The 18,677-nt window shown below is 32.1% G+C and overlaps 1 protein-coding gene and 1 long non-coding RNA gene across 2 annotated transcripts; one reads left to right on the forward strand and one right to left on the reverse strand.

Annotated features, from left to right (window-relative positions):
- Nucleotides 1-9,776: 9,776 nt before the first annotated feature.
- On the reverse strand, nt 9,777-11,726 carry LOC135958450 (putative mediator of RNA polymerase II transcription subunit 12). Its single transcript, XM_065509354.1, has 2 exons — nt 11,705-11,726; nt 9,777-11,653 (listed from the first exon to the last, which is right to left on the reverse strand). The coding sequence occupies exons 1-2, from the start codon at nt 11,724-11,726 to the stop codon at nt 10,026-10,028; spliced, it is 1,650 nt and encodes a 549-aa protein (XP_065365426.1). The 3' UTR covers nt 9,777-10,025.
- A 4,130-nt stretch (nt 11,727-15,856) lies between these two features.
- Nucleotides 15,857-16,477, forward strand: LOC135957290 (uncharacterized). The gene is made up of 2 exons (XR_010576400.1): nt 15,857-15,934; nt 15,995-16,477. It is a non-coding gene; the product is annotated as an uncharacterized LOC135957290 (long non-coding RNA).
- The last annotated feature ends 2,200 nt before the right edge of the window (nt 16,478-18,677 follow it).

Genomic DNA, 18,677 nt, shown 5'->3' on the forward strand with positions numbered 1-18,677 from the left:
TATTTATATATCTATGGGTAGATGCCAAAAGTTCGAAACGATTAATTCTTAATTCTAGTAAATTTTATCTCTTAACCATTCCGTCAATGAATTCATTATGAGTTAATTCGTAGGCTTAATTCCTTTGTACTTCAAATGTATGGAATTCATTACTTCGAGAATTCATTCTTTATAGAATTAATTCCTTATTGAATCATTGAAATTTTATTAAATTCAAGGGTTCTAAATTCCATGGATTTTTTCCCTTCCTGGAAGGAAATTCAAAATTTTGGCTTGGCTTGTTTGAAAATCATGTATAGATAAAGTCAATAGCATTAGTTTTGGTGGCTGGCAAATATACATACAGTTAAAATCTCAGTAAGAAAAGTTTTCTGTATACCACATCAAAAAAGTACTATTGGGCTGCAGTTTATTTTTCAATATTTAGTCCATTCGAATCAGGAAAAACTTTTTGTTAATACATACTTTACACAGTCTGCTGCAAATTCAGCAACAAGTTGCCGCATTATGACCTAAATACGAGTTGGTGAAATTAAATTTTCCATCTAAGTTAGTTTTCTTTTTATATGTATAAGGATTTCCGACCACAGGAAATCACAATAAAAGACATTGAGTTGCAGCAATTAAGTAAGCATTAAAAACCTCTACAAGTATTTGTGGTAAAATACTATTTAACATTTGCTGAAAATTAATAAAAATAAAAACTTAACTCAAATACACCTAACAAAGGCAGGTAACTTTTAAGAAAGTTTTTTTTTTATTCTGGATACTACAAGTTTAAAAGTTAACAAGAACAATTGTGGCAGTAAGTTGCTAAATAAAACATTAATTCGCGATTGAATGTAATAAGAAATTAAAGCAAGTAAGAAAGTATATAATACCCTACACCAAGTAAATGAGCAAAAACATTTTTCTTTTAAAATATCAATAATTTATATTCGTGAGTGATATTCGGAAATGGGCCTTATACGGGAGCTATGACCAATTATGGACCGATCACCTTGAAATTAGGTCGTGTGATTTATGTCTTAATGAAAGTTATTTATATTGAATTTTGTGTATCATTTTTTGGAGATTTATGCACGTTTAAGTGATTTTCGGAAGCGGGTCTATATGGGAGCTATGACTAATTATGGACCAATCGTAACAAAATTTGGTGACATGAATTTTGTATATATAAAACTTATTTGGAGCGCAATTTGTGGAGATACATTTATAAATTAAACATTTATGACTGATAAAGTCCAATTTCGGAAGGACATTTGTATGGGGGCTAGGTGAAATAATGGACCGATTTCAGCCAGTTTCAATAGGGTTGGTCCTTGGTTGGCCGAAAAAATAATATGTACCAAATTTGATCGAAATATCTTAAAAATTGCGACCTTTACTCTGCGCACAAGGTTTACATGGACAGCCAGCCAGACTGACGGACGGTTTAATCGACTCAGAAAGTGATTCTAAGTCGATCGGTATACTTTAAGGTGGGTGTTAGACCAATATTTTTGGGCGTTACAAACATCTGCACAAACTCATTATACCCTCCCCACTATGGTGGTGTAGGGTATAAAAAGTTGTTAAATCGTATAAAATTTGAAGTAATTTACTTGTATAGAGAGATTTAGCTGAAAGCTGTTTTACCTTCTCATAGATTTATTTACATGATTGCTAATATAATGTGTACGAGGGCATTCTAAAAAGGCCCTTTAACAAATTAAATCCTTTAATATTCTTGTATATATAATGGAGGTTCCAAACAGCAAATTTCCAAACATTAATTTGTAAGCTCTCATGGAATTTAATGAGAAATGTAGTGTAAAACAAATTAAATTAATAAACTGAATTATTTACATTATTATATCCCGAAATATTTAATATAAATTCCAATTATTTTCCCCTTAAGTATGTTTAAGTATTATCTTAAATGTCAAAATGTTTAACATCATTATGATGATGATATTGCTTAAAATAAGTTTGCTGTCTGCCTGCAGTTTCTGTGCGGTTGTGTTGCTTGTATTGGATGTTGTTGCTCAAAGCAGGAAGACATCAACTTATAATTGACTTTTATTGCTGGCGTTACTGGCAAATTTACAAAGATGCAGCAAGTGAATTTAATTCCTTCAGTTGTTCACAATTTATTTTCTCTTAATGTAAAATATTTTAAGAATGTGAAAGTTTTATTTTACTCAAATGGAAAATTAGTTTGATTAACTGAAAGATAAATACATATTTGTTAGCTTAGTGTCGAAATGTGATAAGTCCATTTTTAAAAATCCTAAATTCCTGATATAATATTTTTTAAATCTGTGAATGGAGTTTTCTTACTTATTTGGTATGATACTTCAAAATACAAATTTTAAATATTTTTAGGTAAACAAATTTTTTTTTTAATTTTTGGAAAAAAAAATTTTCGAATTATTATTTAAAATTTTTTTTTAATTTTTGAATTTTTTTTTTAAATTTAAAAAAAATAGTTTTTTAATTTTTTTTTGGTGAAAAAATAAATTCGGGTTAAAAAATATTTTTTCCGATTTTGAGCCATTGTAGGTCCAACTTACTATGGTCTTATTTACGTCGTTGCAAATGCCTTTGAAATATCTATCATTAGATCTATCATTAGATATCCATATTGTCTATATTAATGACTTAGTAATCCAGATATAGGTCAAAAATCGAGGTTGTCCTGGTTTTTTCCTCATATCTCAGCCAATTGTGGACCGATTTTGCTGATTTTTTTTTTGCTCGAAAGCATGTCTGACAGAATTATTGAAGATTCGGATACCGAAGATATCAGGGGTCTTCAGAAAATTGATTTCAACAGACTGACAGACAGACTACGCTATCTATAAGGATCCAGAATATATATTCTTTTTAGGGTCGGAAAATTATATTGTGGAAATAATAAACGGAATGATAAACTTATATATATCCTTCTCACGAAGGAGAAGGGTATAAAAATCACCGTTTAGAAAAAGTGCGTTGGCGACTTTTTGGGGACTTGGCACATTTCCTATTATTTATTATTTTTTATACCCTACACCACCATTGTGGAGAGGGTATAATGCGTTTGTGCAGATGTTTGTAACGCCCAAAAATATTAGTCTAACACCCACCTTAAAGTATACCGATTGACTTAGAATCACTTTCTGAGTCGATTAAACGATGTCCGTCCGTGCGTCCGTCTGGTCGGCTGGCTGTCCATGTAAACCTTGTGCGCAGAGTACAGGTCGCAATTTTGAAGATATTTCGATGAAATTTGGTACATATTATTTTTTCGGCCCAAGGACCAAGCCTATTGAAACTGGCTAAAATCGGTCCATTATTTCACCTAGCCCCCATACAAATGTCCTTCCGAAATTGGACTTTATCGGTCATAAATGTTTAATTTATAAATGTATCTCTAAAAATTGCTCTCCAAATAAGTTTTATATATACAAAATTCATGTCACCAAATTTTGTTATAATCGGTCCATAATTAGCCATAGCTCCCATATAGACCCGCTTCCGAAAATCACATTAACGTGCATAAATCGCTTAAAAATGTTGGTATACTCACAAAATTCAACATATTAAACTTTCATATAGACAAATCACACGACCTAATTTCATGGTGATCGGTGCATAATTGGTCAGAGCCCCCATATAAAGCCCACGTCCGAAAATCCCTCAAAAATACAAATTATTGAAATTTTAAAAGAAAAATGTTTTTGCTCTTTTACTTAGTGTAGGGTATTATATGGTCGGGCTTGACCGACCATACTTTCTTACTTGTTTATTTATTTAAATTTGTCTCTATTTTTATAGTTTTAACTCAGTTATTTAATTTACTTATTCTAATGTTGGCTATTAAAATCTCAATTTCCATAAAATTTGGACTTAGCACGTTTGCTCACTAAGCTAACGATGTGTATGAATAATTAGTATGTAAAATGTTGAAAAAAGAACAAATTATGTGGATGGGAAAAATGTTGCTTGGAAATTGCGGAAATAAATTAACATTAAAACATTGGAAAACCACCTTTAACAATAGAGCCTTAAACTGTAGTTAACACTAACTACAGATTTTAATGCTAAATATTCTCAGTTCAAAATAAAACAAAATATAATTGTTTTCTTAAATTTAACTGCATGCATGGAAAGGCATGGTTCTATAGTTGAATCAAAAAGTAGAGTTTTTGAAGTTTTGGACTATTATACTTTTTTGAATAGTGGATTTTTTTCAGAATTCTCAAATAAATCATATGAAAAGTTTCCTTTGCGAAAAATAGTAATTTTATACTTTGATCCAGCACACCAAATACTAACACCAGGACAAGCTTTTTGGGATGTGGTCGTCTCACAAAAACTAAACTTTCATTTTAGTTGGTAACATCGACACCTTATTTTTCCTCCATACAATCAGGGCAATCCTATTGTACATATATGGTACATTTTCTATACTCTTCTGTTGCATCTGCATGATAAAATGTCATATATTTTTAAAATGTTGTTTGCCTCACCATTGTAATCTGTTTTTCACACACAATTCCCAGTTGGGAATTTACTTTAAGTTTGGTTGCATTTATATGATTTTTTTTGTACACAATTTAAATAAAATTATTTATAAAAAAAAGCAACCAAATGAACCAAATGTAATGAAGGATTTGGGCAAAATGTTAAGTTGACAATTTATTCAAATACAATGCAGAAGATCGCATACAATTAATTGTAGGCGGTGGCCTAAAAAGTTTTGAGAAAGAGAGAACTAGGTAAATTGTAGATGAAGTAAAATGTCCTGGAGAAAACTACCCTTTTAAACTAGCATATTCCTGAGATCGTCTACACAAAGAAAACAGTTTCGAATTTGTTGCCAATCGAATGATTCAGGCTTAATTATCGAATTTTTGCATAATGAGGTGACAAATATTTAAATGCGACAAACATAATTCATCTGTATCAACTGAATTTCTGTAGCTAGGATCGAAAATATCGATCTTTGTATATAAACTAAACTAAACGAAATGCTTCGCAGGTTCCTTGAAGGCACATCTCGTCGCTATTGTCGACGTGATTGATCAAAACAGGGTTCTTGAAGAATACACATTTAACAATCTTACTGCCACTTCTATTAGAAATAGCTTAAAACATTATACCATAGAAAAATTCTCCAAAAACTATTTGCAAGCAACATCCATTCGCTTAGACTGCGGAGTTGGAGATAACTAACTCTAAGTTCAATATATTGCCCACCACGTTTTTCTTTGACTAAGGAACATTTTGAAGAATTTTTTAATACATTAAGAGATCATTTCCAGGCTTGTGGTACAGGACTCTAGTTGATCGTAAAAATTGCCTAGATTTTATATCACCTGCTCAGCTCACTTACTGGCCTTCTGATCTTAGAAAAATCCGTGATCTAATAGACTTTGCATTATCAAAGAATTTAAATAGAAACTCTATTACTGCAGAAATATCATATAACCCATCTTCTGACCATTCGCCCGTTATACTAAACTATTACGGCCAATATCAATCGTCTCATACAGAAGCTTCATTATTCTAGACTGATTGGTTGAAATATACAAAATACATCAGCAGCCTTTTCCAAACTGAATACAACATCCAGTGTGAGGAAGATATTATGATTGTATCAGAGACTTTGAGTCTCTCTTCGGCCTTGGATCACTCTAAACCTAAAATGTGTATTTCTAATGCAGAAATTAATAGACTCCTCCTCGAAAAGAGGAAATGTAGGAGAGATTGGCAACACAACAGATCTCCTGCTGCTAAACAGAGTCTGTTCACTGCAAATAAGGAACTAAAAGGAGCCCTTCAGTCTGAAGAGGATCGCAGAAATCGAAACTATATTGAAAGTTTAAACAGTACTAAGTACACAAACTTCTTTGGAAGACAGCGAAGATCATTAAGCCATCGGTAGAGGGTCAAAGTCCGATAAGAAAATCTGATGGTACCTGGGCACGCAGTGCAAAGGATAAAGCCGTAGTTTTCGCTGAACATTTAAGTAATGTGTTCCAACTAAACCCCCCCAACAAATAATTTTGTATTGGGGGATATACCTGTTCGCATCGAAACAGACTCCGAACTTATCAATGTTAGTATAGAAGATGTTCAGAAGATCATAAAGGACAATCTTAAACTAAAAAATCTCCAGGTTATAATTTAATTACACCTTCCATTATTGGAAACTACCAGATGTGGCAATTATTGTGCGCACAGTATTATTCAATGCGATCTTGACTCTAGGAGTTTTTGCGAATAATTTGAAAATCTCCCAAATTATAATGAATGATACCGAAGCCAGGAAAGGATTTGACATTGGCATCATCCTACAGACCTATTAGCTAATTGCCTTGTTTGTTTAAACCATTGGTAGGCAAAAAGAGGCATTTAATTTGTGTGCTCTTTTAGGCAAAAAAATAAAATATCCACAACAACATCAAGAAACTGAATGAATTGTGTGTATTTTTACGCTCTATTACGCTCTTTTGTTCACATTCGGGTTGTTTGACGAAAATCATCGTAACCTGAACAATATGAACGCCTACCATGGGTCTAAACTATTTGAGAGAATAATCCAAGGGAAAATTTTAACATTCTTAAATAGTCAAAACACTATCCCAGAATATCAATTCGGATTCAGTAAGCAACACGGAACAGCTGAGCAAGTTAACCGCATAACTGGGTAGATTCGAAACTCTTTCGAACTAAAAAAGTACAGTTCGGCAATATTTCTAGATGTTGCCAAGGCATTTGACAAGGTTTGACATAAGTTTGACTAGAGTCTTACTTATCGGATCGCTTGTTTAGGATAAACTGCGGCGATTATGTGACAAGCGACCATGCGCTCAATGCTGGTGTACCTTAGGGAAGTGTTCTAGGACCAACCCTGTACCTATTATACACCTCTGATTTACCCGAGTCCGATGAATTAATCATTTCCACCTTAGCAGATGACACTGCAATTCTTAGTTCTCATGTGGACTTAAATGTAGCATCTAGAAACCTTGATAATTATCTGAGGCACTTGGAGAATACAAGTAAATGAAATCAAAATCAAGCACATAACGTTTTCACTTAGGAGAGGAAGTTGTCCACCAGTGACACTAAACAGCGTGAACATGCCACAGTCTGATCACGTCACATACCTTGCCATTCATTTAGATAGAAGCCTTACTTGGCGTCGGCACATAGAAGCCAAGCATCTCCACATGAAACTAAAAGCTTCTAATTTACACTGGCTAATCCACCATAAATCGAAATTAAGCCTTAACTGTAAGACAGTATACGACAGATTTAAAACCAATTTGGACATACGGAATCCAATTATGGGGAACAGACAGTATATATCTCATACAGAGGGCACAATCCAAAATTCCTTGAACCATGACGGGAGCTCCATGGTACATAAGAAATGAGAACAACCACAGAGACTTAGATGTACTTTTGGTCAAGGACGAATTTAGAAAAACTCGTGAATCATCCGAACCCGCTCGCAAGGCTACTTACAGTAACACAAGACAGATCAAGGCTGCGTAGAGCTGATTTACCATTCATCTAATATACCAAATATGATTCTCTACTGAGAGAACAATAATTATTTAGTTATAAGATTTAATTACTTAATTGTAAGGCCTAGCTAGACATTAAAGGTTTGTTGGTTTGTTTGTTTGTTTGAGCATCACGCCTAAACGGCTGAACCGATTTTATTGAAATTTGGAACATAGATAGATCCTTACTTGGAAGCGTCAATAGGCTATATCTTTTTTTAATGCTTGGACCAGAAAGAGATTTAAAGGGGAAAACCGGTAAAATTGGTACATTTAGTTCTTAAACAATCAAGAGTAAACGGCTGCACCGATTTGATTGAAATTTGGAACATAGATATTCCTTTGCTTGGAAGCAATAATAGACTATATAGTTTTTCTTAACTTGGACCACAAAGGGACAAAAGAGGGCAAAATTTGTACCACCCATATAAAGTAAATAGTTATTTTCGAATATCTGCAGAACTAAAATTGTGACTATCATCAAACTTTATACGAATCAATTTCGTATCACTGTTTGAAGTTTAACTAAAAATGGGACGGATCGGAACAGCGGGTGTGATACCTCCCTTTAGGTAAACAAAATTTAATTTTTTTTTAGTTGTTTTTTTCATTTTTTGGAAAAAAAATTTTTCGATTGCTATTTTAAATTTTTTTTTTTAAATTTAAAATTTTTTTTTTTAAATTTAAAAATTTTTTTTTTGAAAAAAAAAATTCGGGTTAAAAATTTTGTTCCCGATTTTGACCCATTGTAGGTCCAACTTACTATGGTCTTATGTACGTCGTTGCAAATGTATTTGAAATATCTATCATTAGATGTCTATATTAATGTCTTAGTAATCCAGATATAGGTCAAAAATAGGTCAAAAATCGAGGTTGTCTTGGTTTTTTCCTCATATCTCAGCCATTTGTGGACCGATTTTGCTGAAATTCTCGAAAGCATGTCTGACAGAATTATTGAAGATTTGGATCCCGAAGATATCTGGGGTCTTCAGAAAACTGATTTCAACAGACAGACGGACATGGCTTAATCGACTCCGCTATCTATAAGGATCCAGAATATATATACTTTATAGGGTCGGAAATGAAAAATGTAGAAATTACAAACGGAATAACAAACTTATACATATATACCCTTCTCACGAAGGTGAAGGGTATAAAAATATGAAGGATCGGAACTCGGGGTGAGTCACCTCCCATACTAAATATCTTGAGATCTATAATTACTAGATTCTTCCAACTTTGTCCGAATAGCTCTCTTATCATTTTACATAGAATAGCTGAAAATGGGCGGGAGTGGATAAGTGGGCGTTGAACTTCCCATGCAAAGTATATCGTATTTTTGAATATATGCAGAACTATTATTGCGACAGCCTTCAAACTTTATACGAATCAATTTCTTATCAGTACATGAAGTTTATACAAAAATGTGATGGATTGGAACAAGGGGTGTGCCACCCCTTCTTAATTTCTGGCATAACAGGACACTGGCATCAACGTAATTTACACAAAGTTTAAAGACTCTTACAATTAGATTCACTTGATATTCGAATATTTATATATTTTATCTACAATGGTAACAAAAGAACTCATTTGAAGCATTACTTTAACTATTTAATAGCTTTCATATCATTATAAGGAGTCTGACTAAAAATAGGCGAATGTCTTAAAAAAAGCTTCAAGATTTTTTAAAATCACAGGATATTTTTTATACCTTCAACGGCATAGTACGCAATTAATCACAAACAAGAAATTCCCGTATTAATTATATTAATTTATTTCCTCATAAAATCTTTTCACATTTTTTTTATTTTACTTCGACAGGTGTAGCGGAGCGCACCGGGTCAAGCTAGTATTATAATAAACGTTAAAAAAAAGAAAAACTCCTATTTCTGAATGATTCAGTTCAGTCAGTCCCTGCTTCACCAAGTCTGAAAATGTTTGTAAACGTTCCCATTTGAATGATTTCGACTATGCGTTATGCCAAACTCAAAGATGCACACTGTTGACATTTAGGAAGATGGTACCGTCCGTCAAAATAAAGAAGGACAAGCTTTAACGCATTTGCGAATCGAAGGCTCAAGACATCAACAAGGGTGCTACCAAGAAGTAAGAAGCGCCTTAAGACAATCCCATAAGAAAAAGTCTAAAGGGGTCACGATTTCGGTGGTCATGCCCTCAAATTGATCGAAAAATTTGCAATAAGAGATTAGTAATATTCAAAGTGTACAAAAATGTATTTATAATCAAGTAATTTATTATTTCAATTCGTTGTGTAGGTATGAGCATGACATTAATGATTGAAATGTTTCGAATGGGCATATATGATATAATGAAGTGGAAAATGTGTTCGAATACATTTATTTTATGAGTTCAAATATGTATTTTTTCAAAGTTGTTCTTAATTTTTATGTGATTGTTATTATGGGTTTGTGATGCTTTTAATTTGTTGCCAATATGTTTTACATGCAGTGGACTCTTGACTTACAATGATCTTACAGGAACAACATGATTCTGATTTTGGACCTGTTGTACATGAGATGGTTCAACATTGAGATTTTTAACAACATTATCTTTTTGCTGCTTGTCAGCTTGTTGCCCAACTTGAGCTACATTTTTACGAATATGGGTAGTAATGGATTGTATATCTGTGGGTACTTTGGCATTGTGTTTCAAAACAACATGGGTATTAATGGCTTGTGCTACAGCTGGTGCAGGATCTACTGATTTCTTTTGCATCTGAGCAACATGTTGCTGAATTACTTGAGGTACATGTTGATGAATTTGTTGTACAATGCCTTGGATATGGGGAGGTGCAACAGGTTTCTCTTGAGCGGCTTTCTTTTGGACCGCTGCAACATGTTGACTTACAACTTGGGGTACATGTTGATGAATTTGTTGAACAATGCCTTGGATATGAGCAGGTGCTGTTGGTTGTGCTTGTATTTCCTTCTTTTGGACTTGAGAGACATGTTGTTGAATAACTTGGGGTACATGTTGATGGATTTGTTGAACAATGCCTTGGATATGTGCAGGTGCTGTAGGCTGTGCTTGCACTTCCTTCTTTTGGACTTGAGAGACATGTTGTTGAATAACTTGGGGTACATGTTGATGAACTTGCTCCACTATACCTTGAACTTTAGCAGGTATTACAATTTCTTGAGCCGCTTTCTTTTGCATTTGATTAACATGTTGCTGTATAACTTGAGGTACATGTTGATGAACTTGCTCCACTATACCTTGAACGTTGGCAGGTATGACTATTTCTTGTCCGACTTTTTTTTGTACCTGATTAACATGTTGTTGTATAACTTGGGGTACATGTTGATGAACTTGTTCCACAATACCTTGAATGTGACCGGGAACTTGAGGTTTATCTTGTACTTCTCTTTTTTGAACCTGAGCATGATGATGGCTAATTACTTGAGGAACATGTGTGTGAACTTGTTTAACAATTTCTTCGACTAGAGAAGGAACTACAGGTTTGGTAGCAACATGTTGCTGTACCACTTGAGGTACATGTTGCTGAACATTTTCATTGGTTGCTCTGGTTTTTAAATGATGAGCAATAACCTGTGGCACATGTTCATGAACTTGTTGAACAACCTGCTTTACTTTGTCGGGAATTTCTACAGAAGGAACAACTTTTTTCCCTTCTACTTCATCTTTTATTTGCTTTCTTTGGGCAATTTGCTGGTTTATGACTTGTGGAATATGAGTTTCAGCCTGTTCCATTATCTGTTTAACATGTTCTTGTAGTTTTTTAATTTTTTCAACCACAAAAGGTGGTACACCCAGAGCGGGTGTAGAAACCAATGGTATGTGTAACTGTTTTTCTTGCTTCTGTTTGGCAACATGTTGCAAGACTTGTGTGATGTGTGCCTTAATGAATTCCTTGATATCCTGCGGTACTTGTTGGCCATTTATATTGGGTTGTTTAATTTCTACTTTGAGAGTTCCTTCTTTAATTTGTTGCTGCACTAAAGGTATTTGTTGTTTAACATGTTTGATATGTTGCTCCACAAAATCCTTAATATGTTGCGGTGGCAGTTGGGGAGCTTGAGTGTTTTGCTCGGCTGCATAGCAGCAGCATAGAAGAGCTGAAATAGTTTATTTAATTAAAGAATATATTTCGAGGTTTATTCGAGTTTAAGAAAACTTACCTAATACTATACAAATTCGCATGTTGTAATCTTGTCAAGACTTTACAAAAGACTATTGTTTTGGGGTTTTTGGCAACATTTTTATACCCTTTGTTGTTAGTAATTATGTAAATTTTCATGTTTCATTTTATTCTTTAAAGTTTCTCCAAAAATACATTTTTCCTTGTTGTACCCTTCATCATGAATGTTAAGGGTATATACATATAAGTTTGTTATTCTGTTGGTAATTTTTACAATTTTTATTTGATACATCATATAGTGTATATTAGGGGTCTCTTATTTTCCATTTTAATACCCCTGATCTTCGTGAGAAGGGTATATATAAGTTTGTCATTCCGTTTGTAACACAATATAATTTTCCGACTAGAGTATCCAAAACCGAAAACCGGTAAACCGGGTTTTCAATCTTTGTAAACTCCACCGGCTTCGGTTTTTTTAACTTTTCGGTTTTTTGACAAACCGGTTTTTGTAAGACGGTTAACCGGTTTTAATGATATATATTTTCTAAAACTCATTCAAACATATTAATGAAAAACTTTGATACCATTTTTAAAAATATTGATTTATTTGATTGAAAATTATAGCATTTGACAATATTTCATAAAAGATATAAAATAACTGCATAAAGATAGAGCCTTAAGAATTCAAAATTGCTAAATTTCGTAAACTTTAGTATACAATTCTTAACACATTTCCTATTAGCGTCCACAAATAAAAATAAATTTAAGGAGACCTTTTTCATATTAAATAAAAATGTAATATAAACCGGTTTTTTTTGAAGACAAAAACCGAAAAGACAATAATCAAAACCGGTTTTTTTAAAGACACGCTTTTAAAGGACATGGCTTAATCGACAAGCGGAGTCGATTAAGCCATGTCCGTCTGTCTGTCTGTTGAAATCAACTTTCTTAAGCCCCCAAATAACTTATATACACGATTCATACATCAATATCTCCGGAATTCTTCCGGCTCGGTTGCTATTAAAAAAAAACCGGGACAACCTCGATTTTTTACCTATTTTTGACCTATATCTGGATTACTAAGTCATTAATATATACAATATGGATATCTAATGATAGATATTTCAAAGACCTTTGCAACGACGTGTAGTTGGAAATACAATGTGTCAAAATCGGAAAAAAAATTTGTAAGCCGAATTTTTTCCACCAAAAGTTTTTTTTCGCTAAATATTAAAAAAAAATAAAAAATTTTTTTTTTAAATTTAAAAAGAAAATTTAAATTTAAAAAAACAATTCGAAAAAATTTTTTTTCCAATAAATTAAAAAAAAATTTTGTTTACCTAAAAATATTTAAAATTTTTATTTTGAAGTATAATTTGGCGAAGGGTATATAAAATTCGGTTGGATTTGGATGGTCTTAAGGTCTAAAATTTAAAAAATATTTTGAAGAGAAGAAACAATTTCCTACACGTTTTTACATTTCAAAAACCGTGGTTTATTTCCTTTAAATGAACCAGATTCTTTTGATTGCAAATAAAAGCAGTTTAATAGTTTAAAATTGTAACAACTTTTTACTATATTAAATTACGCACTTTATAAGGTAGTAGAATGCAGTTTATGTTAATTCTAACAGAGCCGATGATAAACTGACTGGAATGCAATCCGCTGCTACTATTTATATACACAGTGCCATATTCTAGTAGTTTAATGTATTATCTTAATCTAATGGACGAGCTTTCCATTTCCCGAGCTTTTAGAAGCCATGTTAATCTTGGCAGCTTTAACAGTTAATGTTGTTATACTTACAAACAATGTTAATAACAGCATGTTATCAACATTGTTGATAAGTAGAAGTTTCGAGCACTGGAAATGTTTATAATTCTATTTAATGTAAATGAATGTTGCAAGCAGCAGTTACAGACCATTAATGCAATCTTATCTTTTCTACTAGTCAAAATTATATAGTCAAAATCAATAACATCCAGGAAATAAGCTGGATGTAGCCGGTTTGTAATATATTGGACTTTAGCTTTTATTTTGAAACATTTGTAAAATATAAATTTATCAAAAGTGTTGGCCATTCTTAGCAATGACCTTTTCCCATCTTTCTGGCAACATATGGATTCCGAGCAAACTGTTTTTATTTTGAGTCCAAGGACGAATCAAGCCAACAACGGATACTCTGTTTCAAAGTGAAGCTTAGGCGGATGGGGCAAGATCTGGACAATCATTCTAAATCATTGTTAACAGGTATTTAATAATGTGACCGTTGTCATGATGGAATATTACGGTTTCATGTCTTCTCCCATATTCTGGGAGTTTTTGGCAAATACTCGCTTCAAACGAATAAGTTGTCCAGATTTCAGTAGTTCATATTAGAGAGGACACTTTTGCAAAAATGATTTTCTTTTATAGCGTTCAAGCAGCATTTCAGACACGCAAAATAGTCTTTCAAGGTCTCTCGGCTTCAACTCGTATGTACAGTGGAGCAGAATCTGGAACGATTTGGTTGATTTTTTTTTATTCGATTTGAAATTTTCAGGAGATAGTTTGTAAAGAAAAAAAATTCAAAAATTCCGGATAAAACTCGGAAATTTTGTGTCCAGTCAACTGTAACAAAAAAGCTCCCTAAAGTATGCAGTACAAATTTAGATATTTTATTTGCAAATAAATAAGAACAGGCTAGTGTATGTGGGTTGGAGAAACTTGAAGAACTAACATTAGTAAATGCTACCGGGCGAAGCCGGGGCGGTCAACTAGTATATTTTAATTTCCGATTTATAGGCATTTCAAAATTAAAATTTTGCCATACCTTGGTCTCCTTTTTTTAAAATATAAGTCGTACTTTTGAACCGAATGGACTCGATTTTTTTTGTTACTAAATTACTAATAATATACAAAAGATTTCAGAGCAATATCAATTATGAATCCAAAAATAATTAAAAAAATAGTAGAATTTTGCTGTTTTTGGGCAAAAAGTTGACTTAACTTTTTTTTATTAAAAAAACTTTCTTTAATAACATATAACAATTTTATGTTTTTATTAGTGTTTATAAACAGGATAACCGGTTAACCGAAAAACCGGTTTGTCTTCGAAATCTCGGTTTTTTTGCGAACCGGTTAATTTAAAATGTTGATTTTTTGTCTTCCGTGTCAAAATCAGCACTTCTGTTTAATTTTCGAAGCAAAAAAAACTTTGTTATTTACACTATAATGTTGAATAACTAAATGCGAATAAGAGACAGATATGTAACCTTCAAAATCACATATGAGTTATTAAAAACAAAAACCGCGTTCAAAAGATACGCCATATATTGTAAATCCCGTATTTTTAAATCATAAACCACTGTCACTGCATTACCGACTACGGTATTACCAAACAAAACACATTTCAAAAAACCCAAAATGAGCCAAAATGTTTAAGAACATATGTCCTAAAATAATACTACTCTGTATGCTATGTTTATTGTGTTATCGTAACAGAGACCTGTGCCGAATGCCTAAGAGTCGGTTAAGCCGAGACCAAATTAAAAACTTAAACCACTGTGTGCTAGCCCATAATTGATACAACAGATACAATTTGCATTTCCAATCCTCATCATCTAAAATCATGTTTTTAGTTTAGCAAATTTCGTTTAAACAAAAATTTTGAAAATTTAAAAAATTTTGAAATTAATTTTTTATATTAAAATCGAAAAAAATGGTTTTCATTCAAAATTTTGTTTCTCCCAAACAAATATTTTTTCACGACAATTTTGTTTTAAAGTGAAGGGCATCTAAGATTCTGCTTAAACGAATATACCTCCCCAACTTGTTGTTATTGACATCGTATGCTAATTAACAAAAAAAAAAAAGAAATCAAATATAATATTAAAATACCTAAACCGTTTGAATGTTCTTTAAAACTGTTATAAAACCGGTTATTGTAAAATGCAACAAATTCCCAAATACCTGTGTTTAAATTTAAAATTCTTAAAAATATACAGGTGTTTAAAATTACAATAATTGCTTAAGATGTCTGGCATTAATAAAAATATTTTATTAAACGTATCAATAAACATTTATAGAAATTATGCAATAATTGTCAAATATTTCCTCTGATTCTTAATTTAAAAAAAATTCCATGTAAAATTTTTCCAAACTTTTTCTTATAAATAAACCAGTTTTCCTTAAGAATTTAAACAGTAACCTACTAAACTTAACATAAAGTTCATTGGAAATTTTTCAAAAACAAAAAACATGAAATACCTAATACTCTTAGCTTTACTCAGTAAGTTTAGAAAACTAAAAATTTCAAATATGTCTTTACCTTCTACAACAATATTTTTAGCCTTTGCCTGCTTAACCTATGGCAAAATTGTGCACATACCCACCGCCCTGCCACCTCATAAATGTGCTTTCAGTTGTTCACAATCGGATATAACACTTTGCGCCACCAATGGCCAGTGTAAGCAGGAATTTCAAGGAGAATGCCTAATGAGTGCTTACAATTGTGAACATCCTCATAAACCGTTTGTTATCATTGAAGATTGGAAGTGCAAACAGAGTGGTGCCTCAAAATGTTCACAATTCGAGATGGAACTTTACTAAAGGAAGTCAGACAACAACAAACAAATAACCAGCAAAGCCAACCCAACCCCCTCATACAAGAGGCAAACAAAAAAAGAAAAGTTACTTTATGCAAATTTAAATTAATTAGACAATCTCTGTGTAATGTGTTTTGTGACACAAACTGTACATGTTTAGTTTCATCAGAGTGATATCTATTTACTTGGAGTATGTTTTTAATAAAAGCTTAAAGCATAATTTAAGAGTTAGGTTTATGGTTAAAGTTTTCTCACATACATACATACAATTATACATAAGTAAAGGGTGGTTCTAATACAAGTATCTTTTAAAACTCAAGTTCAGATCTGAATTTTTATATCCAGCACCAAAAAGATGGGTTGATTTTGTAATTCCGTTTGTAACATATCGAAATATTTGTCGTAAAACCAAAAAGTCCTTATAAAATTCTAAGATAATCTACCTATGTCTGTCCGTCTCTTGTTGGCAAGATAGGGCCACGCGGAAAGGACATAGGGGATGAAATTCCGTAAATCAGAAATATTTCAAGTAGACCCAGAGTTATGGGCCAAAATGTGAGACAACCTCCAAAAAAGTTTATATTTCTCAAAAGATAATATCAGGAAATTGTTTTTTTTTTGATAAAAGGACAAGCTGTGTTGAAAATGGAATGATTTGGGTCATGATTACTTCCAGCCCCTAAAAAAATTACTTAACGGAAAATGCCTATATAATAGCAGTATCCATACTGCTATATATATACTCCATATTCTAAATCACATAAATAGCCAGGTTAAAATTCGACATAATAATCCTTATATACAATATATAAAAGTCACCACAACAAATTTTGTGAAGATCGGTTCATAATTAGCCATAGCTCCCATATAAGGCTCACTTCCGAAAAACATAAATATCTTACAAATACAGATTTCGAAACAAAATTTTACACAGATAAGTAAAATTGTTTATGCAAAAATCAAACAGCTGGATTTTGTGAATATCGGTCCATATTTGATTTGATAGCCTCCATATTAGGTCCACTTCCAAAAATAAATTAAATATACATAATCTATCTATCAATCAATCAAATGTTGTTCGTTGGCATTAGTTGATCATAGTCCAACATAGGTTTTTACGGAATGAAAAATTCACCACGCCCACTTTTTTCGATTTATCCAAAATCGGAAACCGGCTGCACCGATTTGGCTAATTTTTTGTTTAAATGTTCATAGTAATCCAATTTATGTTTTTACTGAAAGAAAAATTGACCACGCCAATTTTTGTTCGATATATCTAAAATAGCAGGACGCCTGGACCGATTTGGCTATTTTTTTTAATGTTCGCAATATTCCGCAAATTTTTTTACAGAAATACAAATTGTCCACGTCCACTTATTAAATACATCTGCAAAATACAACGATCTGTGATCACAGACTCATATTTCAGACCAAAATTCGAATTTTTATATAAAAACTCAAAATATATAAATTCGCTAATAACTCGGCCAATAAGCGTTTAATCAAGAAAAGAAGCTCGATCTGTGATCACTCATATTTCTGAACAAAAATCGATTTTTTATATAAAAACTCACAATATTTAAATCGTTAGTAACTAGGCTAATAAGCGTTTAATCAAGAAAAAGAGCTCGATCTGTGATCACTGATATTTCTGGCCAAAAATCGATTTTTTATATAAAAACTCACAATAATAAAAAGTTTGAAAACGTTTATTGTCAAACATTTATTATTAAAAAATTGCTTCAAAGAAAAATTTTCAATTGTTAAGAAATTTATTTAAATATTGCTGAGAGTGTCTATATATCGGAAGCAAATACCATAACAAAGAACAAGTAATTACTGCAATATTTATGCTGAAGTTGTGAATTTAAATTGGACAAATGCAAATCGAAAATTACAGTTATCGCAACAAAAAGTATAAAAGTACCGTGTCCAAAGGAAATTATGGTTTGAATTTGTTTCAAGATGATGGCATTAATAATTGAAGAGATTTCCAACGATAGTGGTAAGATCAAGCAGAATGTATCCGAATGTACCATCGTAAAAGAGTTCAATATTTTTCAAATATCTGGTATGGCTGATATTTTCCGTAATCCAAAAACTTGTGTTATATGTTTTCTGTCTATATTCTTTTAATTTTTTAATATTTATTCAGGGTTAAATCTTAATAAAACAGTTCCTATTTAATAAAATATCCTTCAAAAATAAGTTTATTAATTGTATGTCTTTTGAATAGAAATGGGTGGGAATATTGACATTATATATACATGTATTATATGTAGCTTTAAGCAGTTTAACTGTAACTTTACATATTATCAATGTTTTTTACATACAAAAAATTTAAATTTACATGAAAAATAAATGGAGTAAAGTTACATAAAAATTATTTAGAGTGTGTGATCACTCATATTTCTGGCCAAAAATCGA

Source organism: Calliphora vicina, chromosome 4, assembly GCF_958450345.1.
Source record: "Calliphora vicina chromosome 4, idCalVici1.1, whole genome shotgun sequence".
NCBI classification, from domain to species: Eukaryota; Metazoa; Arthropoda; class Insecta; order Diptera; family Calliphoridae; genus Calliphora; species Calliphora vicina.

Bases quoted from the DNA above. Each gene is read 5' to 3' on its own strand.
- LOC135958450 (XM_065509354.1), bottom strand. From the start codon at position 11,726: ATGCGAATTTGTATAGTATTAG. The intron at 11,654-11,704 runs GTAAGTTTTCTT...CTTTAATTAAAT, and splicing joins GCGAATTTGTATAGTATTAG to AAACTATTTCAGCTCTTCTA.